The following is a 14,763-nucleotide window of genomic DNA, read 5'->3' as shown; positions in this document are numbered from 1 at the left end:
GGAAAGTATATATTCGTTTCGCGAAAATCCCTCGACGGATGACGACGCGTTAAAGTCTTTATGGCTGATTGAAATTGAAGCGACAATATTATTGCGTGAAGTAGAACCGAAACCGCGTTATACGAGAGGATCTTACGAAAAGCTATTGTGGCTGTTTCGAGGAAGATTCGATCCTTAACGATTTAGCGGCTGTGTGGAGTCCCTGTATATACGAGGACGGGTCTGACAAAGCGTCGATTACGCGAGGAAATGGATTCGCCGTGGGCGAAACGACGAAACATCACGTTGAGCGGAACCAAAACATTAGTGCTCGGTCTCGTGTCGACCCAACCAAACGCACTGGGAACAGGGTTTACCCATTGGTATTCTGTAGGGTTTAACAAAGGTTTTTGTATTAACCTATGGAATAAGTATATAAAAATTCATTTCAGAAGGGACCGTAGAAAAATTCTATTAGATTGAAACTTCAAAATCCCTGTGATTTCATGACAGAAAATTATTGTAAAATGGCACTTGTGATACATCAAATTGAAGCTTAAAAATTACTCTAACTTTTGATATCATCAAAGTTATTAATTAAGAAAGAAGATTATTTCAAATTCGCAAAGTGAAAATTCAATTTAAAGCTTGAATTATAACGAAAATGATTACATAAATGGCTCATTAATATTTTTGATATAATCGCATGCTCGAACTATAAAAATTTGTTCTTAATCATAAAAAATACTCACCAGTTCGCACCATCACGTTAAGGAGGATGGATAAGAGAAGGGTGGTAGCCCTGTATCCGTGTATTATGATCATCAGCCACCGTGATACGTTGAATCCCGCGTCGTGCCACAGACCCGCGGTCCCGTGTACCATATTTTTCTGCCTGGCGGTTGCCACAGCTTGCCGCCAATTGCCACCTCGTCGTCGCCTGGCCTCATTCACCGGCGTTCTCGGATTTAACGTAACCCGACGAGCACCGTTAGAACCCGGGCTTCGGGTTCAATCCACAGATTGAAAGCTTTCCCGAAGAGAGAGCTGCCACTTGTCGATGACGCGGCAAGAAACTCGATCCATCCGACACGAGCTACCGATGCTCGATATTTCCGAAAGACAAGGAACCTCTCATCGCATTCCCATTCGTCTGGCGCGATTGTTTCTGTCGCTCGGTTCTCGCCGATTGATTAACGCCGCCGGGGCGAAAGAGAAAACTTTCCACAGTTGCGTTGGGAAACGAACAGAATCCAGTATCAACTCTGTATCAGGCGTTAAACAGATCAATCCAGCCGTTAGATTATTGGCCGAGTTTACGTCATTGCTCGCATCCGGGTCGAATCGTTTGGCCACGAAATACGTCCTATCGTTAACGACTGGTATACAGTTATAGAGGGTCGTTCCCTGTTCGTCGTGAAACGAGGCTGGCTCGCGAACGACCACGATGAAACCTAGTTTCCCCGATCCTTTATCGAGATCCCGAAAGGTGAACGGGAGTGCATCGTAGGATGGCTTTGGTTCTGGCAAGTTGCTTCGTTCGAGACGTCGAAGCCTCTATTGTTCGACCTAGTCTATAGATTATACCTCTGGAAACGTAACAGGCAACGGGACGAGTTGCTGCTTTTCCTGCGGATGCGTACACGGGAACAAACCCAGGAAGATACACGTGTCGAAACGCGTCGCGTAATAGGTTTGCTGTTCAAGGGGGATATTGTTGAAGTTTGCAAGACGAGTCGGTCGACGATATCCTTTGGCGGTGAAGTTAATAGCAGTTTCTTGCCCGCCGACGCGCCGTCTCATTCAGCCTCGTTTCACGGATGTTCCTGGCGGTACGTTAGTCGAGTTCTGTACGTTATCAGAAATACAGGATGCTGTAGGCCATGGAAGCCAACGTCCCGGTTCTTTCCGTCGAGTGGCTTTCAACGTAGCCGTCGCTACTGTTCCGCACAGTCAAACCACGCTTCTACAGAAATCTCCGTTGCTTTCTCTCTTCCTTTTTTTAGCCGACAGCGAGCAGAGATACCGGCCGGGAAATATCCACCGTTCCGTTCCTTTACACGAGCACCGCAGCTTCTTCCTGCTTTCCTCCCGTTTGATATTCGCGCAATCGTGCGGAAAGTTTGCGCTTTCTTTGCCGAGCTTAAAGCTCGCCGACTGAACATATAACATTAATGTCACCGTTCGAATTCCTGCGCTTTCGGGGACGGTCGGTTTTAAACAAAAACGTCGCTCAAGCTGTCCGCATCAACGCGGATAACGAATCCTGCTTTCGAGTCTCGTAAGAACGACCGTCGTCAGTCGAATCGCATTGTCCTCCGCCGGTCGGTTTTTAATTGGAAAAAAAATGTCAGCGCGTGATAGAGAAGGGTTCACGCGAGCTTGCAAAACTTCTATGGACAGACTATGTAAAAACGTCACGGGATATTACGATGCCGATTCAAGGCTGGCGAAACACGAGGACCGTTTAAACGACACGACTAATATTCTGCCTTAAACGGGACACCCTCGTCTCGTCTACTTTCTCCGGCTGCTCGTTTCCCAACCGTCTCAACTGTTCCAAACCCGTCGACGTCGACGTTAAACGGAAGACAGCACCGTTCCTCGTCGAGCCTCTTTTCAGCGGTGCATTTTTCTCACTCGGCTGCACCTCGAGGACGCAGGTTCGTCTCCCGTGTAACTGTTACGAGCGCGATGCGGCAGCACCCGGGACGCGTTGCGTCTCGGCAAACACGAAGATTTGCCAAAGAATTTCGCGGCTACACGGGTTTGTGGATATTGCGCAAGTTTGTGGAATGCTGGTTTGCGGTAAGCTCGGCCAACAAGCTCGACAACTGTGTCTTTAGGCGAGCGAGTTAAAGCTCGCTGCCTTCAGCTCGGCCAACCCTATCCGCTTCAACTTCCTTCCTGGTTCGTCCAGCTGCGCGCACGTGTACACAGATAACGCGTAACCACGTCCTTGTATATCGGTGTGTCCTCCTGGAAGATCGTCGGGATGGTTAACCAGCTCCTTTGAGGAATTTGAGCTGTCCCGTGCCGTTAGTATCCCCGGTTAGAAGGGATGAACCGAACGGTGGCTCTCGGTTTCGGGATTATGGATGATTCGGTTCCTTTAAGGGCTGCCTCGTTCCCGCTTCTCCTGAAATTCGAGCAAAGTGGATATACAGTTTGCCGAGTGATCTCGTATAACCGCGCACGATACAATCGACCGTCGTAAAATTTTCAAGGTAAGCTCCTTTTTGTTTAAATCCGCTCGAAATCGTTCCGAAGTCGTTCGACGAAGTGATGAAACGGACCGGTCGAATTAGATCCGTAATGTCGGGGGCGTTCCCTTATCTCTACCGACGGTTATTCGTTTTAACGGAACTACCCTGGCAAAGACCTTAGACTCTCTTACACTCGTGTGGCCTCGTTCGAAACAGCGTTTCAAATCGTTACGTTAATTGAAAATGCTGAAAGTTCTGAGAATTGATGCGAAATTCATACTGTTATTGGTCACACCAGTGGGTTAATTAACCGTTGGTATTAATAAACAAGCGATTAAAAATAATAAATTAATTAGTGGTGAAAGGGAACGAAATCGTACAACCACAGTGAAAATACACGTATATGGTCAGACACGTTCACTGAATTTGTGTTAAATGGAACATCGATGGTTCGAAAGTATCCATGGATTATTAACAGAAGGATTAAGGGAATCTGTTGCTGGAAACGCGATTGTAGACACCGATCCTTCAAGAATTATAAAGTTTCGAGGATTCAGGGCGGTGAAACGATCGGTACCGGGTAAAAAATCCACGTTGATCCGCTTGTAGGTATCGTCCTTTCGTTTCCAGCAGCGGAACGTGGCGTCAGCCCGTGGGAATTGGCAACGAGATACGAGAAACGCTTTCGACGATTCATCACAAGACTCTTAGGTACGAGTGGATAGAACGGTGAAATTTCAACTCGAACGTGCCCGACGTAATGGAAGGCGACAGGGAAGGCATTTATTAAAAGATCATCACTTATTAGAGGATCCTTGGGGGAAACGAACGAATGGTAGGTACGGTAAGAGCAACGGCAACAGCAGAAACACCGACAACAACCGACCTCTTCGCGATACGTTTGTGAAAAGCGACTTTTCCTCGTCCACGAGAGCCCTTCTGCCGAGCTTTACCACGCGGAGCGTTAAGCCCCCGGAAGACGGTGCGAAATTTAACGAGCGACTAAGGTCGCGGCCAAGCCGGAGCAGTAAAAAAGATGAGGAAAAACGAGAGCGAGGCAAACGGGGATATAAACGATGGGATGCGAGCGAGGTTGCAAGAGCAACAGCGACGACAGCAAAGCCGGCAGAACGGTAAGTCTGAAATGTGTGCGGGACACGTGGAAAGCGGCAAGTGACTGCTGTGAAATTGTTGATAAATGTTTCGACGTATCGTGATAAATCTTATCGTCCGCGCGATACAAACGCCGGGGAACGCTGTAAAGTCGAGAGACCAAAAACACTTTCGAGGAAGAGAAAAACTCTCGTTACGTACACGATGCGTCTACGAAGTTGCGACACTCTAATTATGTTGCAAAATAAAGCTTCTTCTCTACTCTATCAAATAATAATTATTAGGTACTTCTACAGCGTTAACTCGCAAATATAATTATACTATCAAAATGCGAAGCTCGCCTTTTGTAATTGTAAACTTACAAAGTTAGAAGCAACCGAAATATTTATGCAAATGTACGAACATAGATTAAATACATTCTCGGTTTGTTCAGAAAGTTTCGTTCGAGTTGCTGGTTTTCTTGGTTGAAGATTTCGGTTTTCGCCATAATAGAACGGATCCACGGCGTGGCGCGAGGGGGTGGCATACAAGCGTTTCCTGAATCTTTCACCTGGCCGTTTAAAAGTTCCAGGCTAAGTGAAAAGGTTCGGTGCTTTTAAACTTCCATCTTGGAATACCCCGTGAAACGCAACGATGGATGGAATAATAAGCTTGCCAGAAAATATGAACCGATTCTTAATAAATCCCGCCCCGAGCTTCTGACAGTGAATAACTACGATGTAACTCAATTTCCCTGAAGAATTAGGCGATCAATTTTCTTTTTCTTTCCCCATCCAACCGTGATCATGAAATTTTATTATTTTATTTTATGTAGTCTATGATGAAGTACCAAACGTAAGTGGTACCAGGGAACATTATTAACGATCATTATCGTTCGAGTTCGCGATCGGATTTAACAAAACGCACAAAAGCCTTTGAACTCGGTCAAATTACATCTCGTAAATAATTCCACCCGAAACAATCGAGAAACTATTAATTGAAGCCCAAACACGAGTTACGAGATTGCGAGTGAAGCCGCAAGACGTTACGTATGAACGGGAAATATGGTGGATTACGGGTTTAGGATCGAGAGCGGAGGATGAAGAGCGGTCGACTTTATGAATACTAATTGGTATCCAGGAGGACATTTATCGGTAGAATTTTATCGGGTTTGTCGAACGCGGACCCCTCGTCGTTGTTCATTGAAAAGGAACATCTCCCGGGTAGATCTATCACGGGGGAAGGTATGCCGGAAAAGCTTAATACGAGGAAACAGGAGAGGCTTGGTATTATGTAGAGAAGGCATCGAAGAAAGTCGAACGTTGAATAATGTAGAACCAACCTTCCCCCCTAACGTTTTCGCATAAACACGTATCGTTGGTACGTGAACGGGATGGAACGGTTTGGCCTGGATTTGGCATCCGTACTTGGTAATTAAGTTCGCCTCGCTATGTACAGGCTCCCTGCTCTATCTACCCCTCTCTGTTGCACGTATTCTAGCTGCGTTTCTCGTGGAACACGAAATTGCACCATTGCCGTGGCGATTAAAGTGCCGATAATCCTGAGCATCGATTTAACCTATGGCTCGGTATCAATTATCGGGTCAATCGTCGTCGAACGCCACGTCCTATTTGGCCACTTGACTGACCCGAAGACATTTAAAATGAAAATCGTTGCCCTTTTATCCCCGTCGGGACGTCGCAGCCGCTATAACGTGGCGTCGAGACGCTTCCACGATTTTTCCCTTCTACCTACGACTTTTGTGCTTATTTACACATACGAGTGTTTATGTAATTTCGGAACGAAATTTGTTGTATTTTGTACCAACAACCGAACGAAACTTTCTGTCGGATGGTTCGTCCAGGGATCGCTCCAGAATAAAACGAAAATACGAACGAAATAGGATGAGGAAGAGGAGGAGGAGGAGGTGGGGGAGGAAACGGTCTGGATTCTCGCGCGAGTTAATAACACGCTCGAACGAGGAGAAAAGTTGTGCAACGCTATTCCACGGAACGCTTTGTTTCTCGTGGCTGTCTGAGCCGCGAAGCTTTGAAAAAACATTTCTAAAGATCTTACACCGTGAAGAATATCATACGATGATGTTAAGTGCGAAGAAGCGAATTGTCCGTCGCGGCGGAATAAAAAGAAATACCTTTCCCGTGACGAGAGGAAGGGGCGAGGGGATAAAAAGGGGAAGAAGAAGGAAACATAAATGTAGCAACGCCGAGGCGCCAGCCACCGATCGAGATTTTTGCGAGAAACCGTTTCGGGAGGGCGAAACATTTTACGCTTGATATTCCTTGAAAGGTAAAAGTACAGTAAAATGAAAAATGACGTTTTATTAAAACGACTGAAGCGAGAATTTTCTTTCGGTAAATCGTTCGATAATTTCTCGCTATTCATGTTTTATGAATAAAATTTATATTCGTAACACGAGACCCGTGAGAAAACGTATTTATAATATTAGTTTAATATCAAATGGCAAATTTTGAAAAGTTGCAAGCGGAAAATGACACTTGTGAAGTATCAATTTAAAGCTTAAAGATTACTGAAAGTGAGTACACAAACATTTTATCGATATTCTTAATACGATGCAATCAATTTGCAGCTTAACATTCATCATTAGCGAATATTCAACTATTAATTATTTATGTTTCAAAATGAAACTAATTAAGAATCACACATTTTGTAGAAATATCGATAAAACTTTAAGCTTCTACATTTCAAAATTGACTACTTCAAATATACCAATCCAATTTATTATTACACGTTCATTGTAATTAATTTGCGCGAGAATATTAATGTAAATTGTTAATATATTTTCAATTGTCTACGAGGAAGAGGATTAAATTTATTTGAAATGCAATAAAATTCGTTAATGGATTTATTCGCGTATCTGCAGTATTATCGCGACAGCGATACGTACGATTACCATTATTTTCCGCTAAATCGCACTCGTTTTGAAATGATCGTGAAAATACAAAGCAATATCCTGTTTGTTACCGTGCTTTGATCGAAAGATATCGAGTCGCAGTTTCCGGTAGGAGGACGGCAATTCTCTCTTTCAGTCGAAACCCGTGAAATTAGCCAGAATTTCAACCGCTCCGAAATTACTGGCTCAGAATTGCGAGCTGATCCGAGAGATTCGCACGAACCGGATCTCAGATTACCAAACGTACGAAGCGATCTCGTGGAAATATATTTTCTACGAGTCGTTCATCACTATTGACACTGTTATTGATCATAGCAGAAAAGCGTGGAACCGAAGAAAGCAATCAACGGGGACATTCGATCTGTCTCACTGACAAAGCATACACCAGTCGACGTCAACTATCAACGTTAACACCGATGAATTCCTTCGTGAATGAACCTTTCCGGTGTTCACCAACAGAAGTCAAAACGTTTCGCAGAAAAAAAAAAATGATACTCTTATGACTGACCCTTTCCACTCTATTCGTAAAAAGTGTCATATAACCGATGGTACACGTTGAAATATGGGTGATTCCAGAAGAGATAGTAAATCGTGAACGGAGAATATATATTTTTTTCCCACGAACATTCTTTTTGTTCAATTCACTACGTTTTCACTTAATCAGAAACACGATTTGTCTTACTTTCAATCACTTTCAAAAAGCAAAAGTTTTATTTTCTGTTGTAAAATTCATTGAAAGGCTATGCCTACCTAGGTGATTCGAAGGTAAAAAAAATCACACGAAAGTTTTTTCATTTCAAATGGAACATTCTCAGAAAGTTCTAATAATTTTTTTCATATAAAAATAATGAAAAATGGAAGAGGTACTAATCGATGTTCACGAAACTTTCTTTTTCGGAGTCCTTTCGCGGTGACCACCCCCTTGCTCGAAGTTGAATTATTGAAGATTAGAAATTCAGGGATTTTTACATAATATGATCGATTACCTAGTTTCCACTGAAGTCGATTTTTGAAACTTCAATTTGTAATTTTAAAAAATCTAGAAGTAAAGATCAGATTTTTATCTCCAAAATAAGTCTGCAAAGTTTAAATTGATGCAGAGTGGTTTTCAAGAAAATCGTAGTCAATTTATTCTGAATAATCAAAATTTTCGGTTTCAAGGAAACGTTGAAAATCGAGAATCGAAAATTTTGAAGTTTCTAGAACAGACTTCTGCGGTTAACCGGAACTGTAGTCAAGAGAACCTGTTCCAAATGGATTTTTCAAAATAAACTTTCTTGAAAAAGTTTCGAGTGCAAAAAAATCTATCCCATACTTGCAACTTATTTCTTCCTATAGAATCACCATTTTCCCTTGTACCACCAGTTGCACGGCACTTTAAATATTTCCAAACAGGTAATTACAAAATAATGATGTTAACTATACGGAAAAACACGAACGAATTAAGAGAGAGTAAGTCGCAGAAGAATTCTATCCATTGTTTTACGGGTAAACTAATTTCAACTCTACCCGGTAAATCTCATTTCCTAACCCTTTCCACAGGTTTTGAATTAGCCGAAATTACGTTTGGCGGGTTCTATCGGTCGGCGATCTAGTTAACACGTTTGCAAACTAATTTTTGCAATAGAATTCGAATCGCAAACTTCCTTTCAACCCGCGTTATTTCGACAACCGCAAAAGACTCGTTTCACGCTGTAACGAGTCGCTTTGAGACTGAATAAATTTTCGTTGATTTGCGAAATTCCCGTTGGTTTAACTCTAATCCGGCCGTGAACATACTCTTACGCGCGATTTTATAGGTGCGAACAATTATTGGAAAACAGGAGGCGAAACGAGTGGCGGGTAGCCAATTAAAGTAATCGTTTACGTGTCGGCCGATTCGACGCCGATCAAATTAATATGCCGAATGACGCTTCCGATAACAACCGACAATTTATCGGCCTGTAATCGCAGTAATTATCGCCTCGTTTAATTGCCTCGTTGAATGATAAGTCCTTCTTCAGCTGTCACCACGAAATAAGGCTGTTCTTTCACGGCGGCTGCGAGTGGCTAACGAAGGAATAAGAAAGTTCGAGGGAGTTTCCATTATCGTGCACGAAAAAACAGAATTAATGAGTCCCGCTTTTCAAATTTTTTTTTTCGCCTTCTCTCCCTCCATTCCTCTCCCGAGCCGACTTCTTCTCGCAGCTTTTGCACGAGAAGAAACACGTCACCGGTTTTTGAGTTGTTTCCTCGTCCACGTTAGGAGGTCGACGTAACAGTTTTTTCACGCGATTACCGAGCTTTCAAACCGTTCCAAACGCAGCGAAGCAAATTTCGACAATCAACGAGTTCGCGTTTGTTTAACAAAGTTGCGCGAGCGCGGCATTCTTCTCTTCTGTCGCTAACGAACTGAGGCTCCTCGTAACGTCGCGATTTGTCGGCGGAAAATTAACTGCTTCATTAACCCTTCGCTCGATTGCACGAGATAACGCCCTCGCCCCGTTGAAAATTTATCAGGGCCAAGTTGGAAATCTAGTTTCGTCGAGTTTCTCGGCTCAAAGAATTAAACTGAACAGACACGGCCACTCCGAACGTACGGCATGTAACGTAGTTACCACGAGACGTTAAACGAAATTTACGGAATTACGCTTGTTGTCACCAACGAGAGACAGACACATTTCTACCAGACGGGGTTAGGTAGACGGATATCGCAGTGGGTGCGGACAAAAAAGATCCGTCCGTCTCGTACGTCCGTTCTTTCGGCCCCCTTTACGCAAAAACTTCTGACACTCGAGTGGAATTTCAGTAGAGACGGACGTTGTTACACAGACAGTCGCTTGTACTTGCATGTCCAGAGGTACAAGCCGCAAAAGAAAAGGGGAAAAAGTGACCTGTGTATTGGATGAATACTCGATGAGTTCCTCGACCGTAATAAAAAAGAAAAAGCGTATCAGCCGCAAAGGGGGAAAAGTTAAAGGAAAGAAAAATATAGTCAATGAATCATGAGGTGATTCAAGTGATACGTTCTTTCATGTTTTCCACGGTCTTTCTGTCCGTTCGATTCGAAACCAATTCTTTCTCTTTTCACCCACCCCTCCGACGATTACACTTTCGGCCGAGTTTGATTTTTCGTGATCACCGTACCGTGGACTTGAAAACGACGGGAAAAAATGAAGAAAACGTCGTAAACTTACGTGCTGTCGCGACATTTCGCTTCGTAGACTATAAGATCGCTGCGTTGGACAGCAGAGACAGACGCGATGATGTTGACATCCCGCCGAGAACTTGTCGTCGTACTTTAACGACCATCGAAGTTACGTTGTCGCCGTCGTGCCGAACGTATCATTTTCCAGCTACTTGACGCCGAGCTTGCCCGTCGAAGTTCACGCCTCGAGTGCACCCCGACCGAGCGCCAGTTTAATGACGTTCGAAAGATCATTAAACCGGGCTGCACGCTAATTGACCTGAAGGGAAGAGAGAGAGAGACAGAGAGAGAGAGAGAGAACGAGTAAACGCGCACGACGCGATGAAACGAGCTTGTACGAAACGAGGAGGATAGGAGCGCGCGATTACGAACGATGTAACGAAGAACGAGCTGGAAACAAAACTTCACCGCGGCGTGATTTTACGCTCGGATACCGTGAAGTGGAACCGATAGTGCGGTTTACCGCGCTACGTAACGCGAGCAACGCGTGAAAAAAAATCGTGCTAAACGGGACGAGAGACGCGTAGAGATTCAACCTCGAGCTCGTCGTGGATTGCACTGGCCGGTTCAGCCCTTACCGAGTCGAAGGGGTGGCGGCGAAAGCGAACGAGGAGAAGGGATGACACGGTGAAGGAGAGAGGGGAATAGAGGAGGATGAGAAGGAGAGAGAGTGGTTGATAGCGCGAGAGGGAAGAGATGAGGGCGATGGAAGATGAAAACGTGGAGTGAAAGAGAGTGAGAGAATCAAGAATATACAGGGTGTCATGTAACTTCCGGTGGAACGAGAAAAACAGAGATTCTGTATAAAGTAAAATAAAATAAAAGTGTAAAACAATAGTATTGAAAAATTATATTTTCCTCAATTTTAGGAGGAAAATTTTGCAAGAATTCAGAATTATGAAATACTGAAAATACTGAAATTTTCTCCGGAACGAAACTACGTAGAGAAATTACTTTGGTGCACATTTTCGTTTCCTTGTTTCATAGAGAATTTCAATTGCTTCAGATTATAATAGCAGTTACATGACACCCTGTATACTTAACAGCATCCACGGCGCTGAAAACCACCGCGGTATATTTCGCGGCTCTCCCACGAGCGAGAAAGGGAGAAAAGACTGGGAGAGCCGGTGGCCTCTACGAAATTAAAACAAAAAGCTTGGGGAAACACATCGTGTCGGCTCGGAACGGACTGGTACACACGGACTGTCGCTACACGCTCTTCTTCTCATTTGGCCCCTTGCATCGCCGCGAAAGCTCCGCTCCGCTTCTTGCCCGTCGCGCGCGCACAGGCTTCTTCCTTTTTCCGCTGCAGCTAGCAGTTTGTTAGTCCTTTTTATCATTTATTACGCGTCCGCGTAGACATTCGACGTTGGAAATTACGCGACGACGACGACGAATGTTTTCTCGTCGCGTAGGCGGTTCCAGCATCGACGTCTCGTTCGTAGCCACGATGCTCGCAGAATGGAAAACTAGAGTGGAATTTGATTATAAGACAGAAAGCGGAATTGTTTCCCCGTGTTATTACAACACGTAGACCGCTCATGTTTTATCTCCGCGCTCAATCTTAATTCGATCATTCTGCGGCGATAGTTCTTGCGCTCGCCACCAGATGGATATTCCCAACAACTTTCTCGCAAGTACTAGCTCCAACTACCCATTCTTGCATTCCCCGAACTTGTCCCGCGTTTAGGGCTGAGTTTACATTGTTGTAGTAAATGGATTAGTTAATCAACGGCCTTAGCCGTGGAGCATGTACCGTTTCTTGCTAGATCACCGAAGTCAAGGTACGTTGGGCACGGTTAGCTCTCCACGGGTGGGTGATCATGTATCGTCCGCACGTAAAACGAACGAGGATATAAAGGATAAAAAAAGCGTTTAGAAAATGCATATCAGGTAACGTATTATATGAACGCGCATGGCGAGGGGTGAATCGCGATTTGTCCGTTTCTGACCTCAAAATTTATCCACTTTGACGTTCTTTTCTCTCCACCGTGACGCGAAACCGTCATGGATCTAGATGGTAATAAGTCCTTGTAACGCTTCGAGCAAAGTCGACCACCGGCTAGAGAGAAAAGGATGGTTTCGTATTTGTACCCGTAGACGCGTCTCATCTTTTCCATCCGTTACGTTCAACCCTCTCGCGACATCGGCACTTCCATCGAGTTCGCGGTTAACCGTTCGAGTGCCACGTAGCACGATCCATGTCGAAAAGTGTCACCGCATCGCCAGACTAGGCCCGCTGATAGAGCTATGGCGGTTGAATCGTACGAGAGGAGGAAATAGCTCAGAGAAAGAGATGGAAGGATCGGCTGGAAATATGTATGTACGTGTAAGCTTGTATTGTGCGGAACGATAAATCTGAACGTACAAGAGAGGAAAATGAAACAAATAAATAACAAGCAGAAAATTAATAGCTTCGACACGGTAACTTCGATGTGATTAATATGTGTATGATACTAATCCCTAGTTACCTACTCCATGAGGAACGTTATTAAGCACTGCTCGGGCGCGAAACTACCTCGCACAAGGTTTGCTTGTTCGAGAAAATATGCGACGTGTAAAAATAGAAACTTCTCAAACGACAAAAAGTTTGCTTATAATTGCAGTAAAATGGATGTACGCGTATATTGTTGGAGTAATTGTACGAATACTATAGTTGTTTCATGGATAACGACTGTAGCTGGCTTCAGTAGGCTGAGGGAAAACGAGTTTACCATAAAAAATATTTTTTCTCTGCCCTCTTAGAAACGGTTCATACGTTCTTTGACGCGCGACCGCGTGATTTAATTAGAAACCCTTTCAGCTTTCATGCCGATGAAAAAGCAACCCTCCAAAAAGGCAACGCGCCACGGCAACGGAGATGCCTATGCAATTACAGAGCGTGTTTGAATTTTCTCCAAATTACTAGGCCGTGTTTCGCATCTCGCGTACGAGCATCCGTCCTCTCTCTCCTCTCTTACTCCCTTACTTTTCCCTTAGGCGCTCTCTCGTATCCCTTTCCACGCCGCCTTTGAAATAAAAGTCGATCGAGTGAGCGCGGGGGCAAGCAGGCATCCACTTCGTTCATCGGCCGTAGATTTATTGCCGACTTCGTTCTCTTTCACTGGTCCGTCGTGAATCGGGCCTTCTAACCAACGCTGTTAGGAATCGAGTAATGGAGAAAGAGCAAAAGAGAGAGAGAGAGAGAGAGAGCAGATATACAGGAGATAGAGGTTTAGACTGTGAACGAGAGAGAAGAAGGTAAGAGGACGAACACGCATCGCGTTCTAAAGCGTACACGAGCGTATATAGAGCAGTGGAAAAGGACACGGAGCCCCAACGAGTCGAGTCGCCGAAGGGAGGCTGTGATTAATGATAAGCCGCCACGATTCGAATTTCGTGGTAATAGGATAGCCCGGATATTTTAAGGATAACCCAGGAGACACGCTCCTGGATATCTCGTGCGACGCAGGCGCCTCCGCGCCGCCCCACCCAGTTGCAGGAATCCTCACCAACACTAACCAAAGGATCCACCAGTTACCCCCGAGGAACGTGAATCCGATGCTACTGTACGTGTGCAAGGATGCACGTGGTCATAAGGATGCCGGTTGAATTTTATTAACCCCTTGAACCGGTTATAACGAGATATGTAGATGATAAGACCATTATAATGCGTCACCTACTTATGCTTCAGATGAAAGTATGAAATATAGACTCTCCGCCGAGTTTAAATTCCAAAGTGCAAGGTTTATTTCATCTGCTTACTTCTGTAAGACTGGATCTCCCATCGCCAAAAAGTCTGTGATTTATAGCTGGCTCTTCATCAAGTGGTTCGCATCGTTCGGGACATTCGAATCCTCTTACACTACTATGGGGTCATCAGGCAACTGTTCCTGTAACATTGATTTACACAAAAATTAATATCTTTAATAATCGCTGTGCTATGTACGATTGATTGCACCAAGTCAGGCACTACACGATACTATAACGTGTCGTGCTAGATACATATTATACTACTGTGACGGTCGAGAGTAGGGTTGCGAGTAGTGGCTTACAGAATAGCGTGGATGGCAGTAGTATAAGTCAACGAATATACTGGCATTCAATTTCAAGAGGCACGTGAGAGTCATGGAGAGCCTATTGTGAGATCACCCGCATACTCAGCAACTTCTTGTTACGTTACTTTATAATAACCAAATAAATATCAATATGATTCCGTAGAATCGATATAAGCAGCGATCGGAAGCAGCTGGTGTTCGCGCATTAATCATGGATCGGATCAACAAGGAAATGAAAAAAAAACTTGAACGTTGGCAATATAAAAAGAGGGGAAAGCCGAGGATAGGGATGATATTTAAAAGCTTCGTCGCTTATACGAATTTTCTCCT

The 14,763-nt window shown here is 44.3% G+C and overlaps 1 protein-coding gene across 3 annotated transcripts in view; it reads right to left on the bottom strand.

Moving 5' to 3' along the window:
• The window catches only part of LOC114875909, a 41,177-nt gene that overhangs the window by 23,730 nt on the left and 2,684 nt on the right, over positions 1-14,763 (bottom strand). For 2 of the 3 annotated variants that reach the window (XM_029186745.2, XM_029186746.2), the window contains exons 1-2: positions 10,386-10,937; positions 732-3,118 (exon numbers count right to left, since the gene is read on the bottom strand). In XM_029186745.2, coding sequence (XP_029042578.1) covers positions 732-864 — 133 coding nt within the window. In that variant the 5' untranslated portion in view covers positions 865-3,118; positions 10,386-10,937. Of the gene's footprint in view, positions 1-731; positions 3,119-10,385; positions 10,938-14,140; positions 14,269-14,763 lie in introns of those variants that run through there. The other variant, XM_029186748.2, reaches the window with a different exon arrangement.

The sequence above is a fragment of the Osmia bicornis genome, chromosome 14 (assembly GCF_907164935.1).
Source record: "Osmia bicornis bicornis chromosome 14, iOsmBic2.1, whole genome shotgun sequence".
NCBI classification, from domain to species: Eukaryota; Metazoa; Arthropoda; class Insecta; order Hymenoptera; family Megachilidae; genus Osmia; species Osmia bicornis.
Note: the sequence above shows the minus strand (reverse complement) of the source record. Positions and strands in the feature narration are given on the sequence as shown.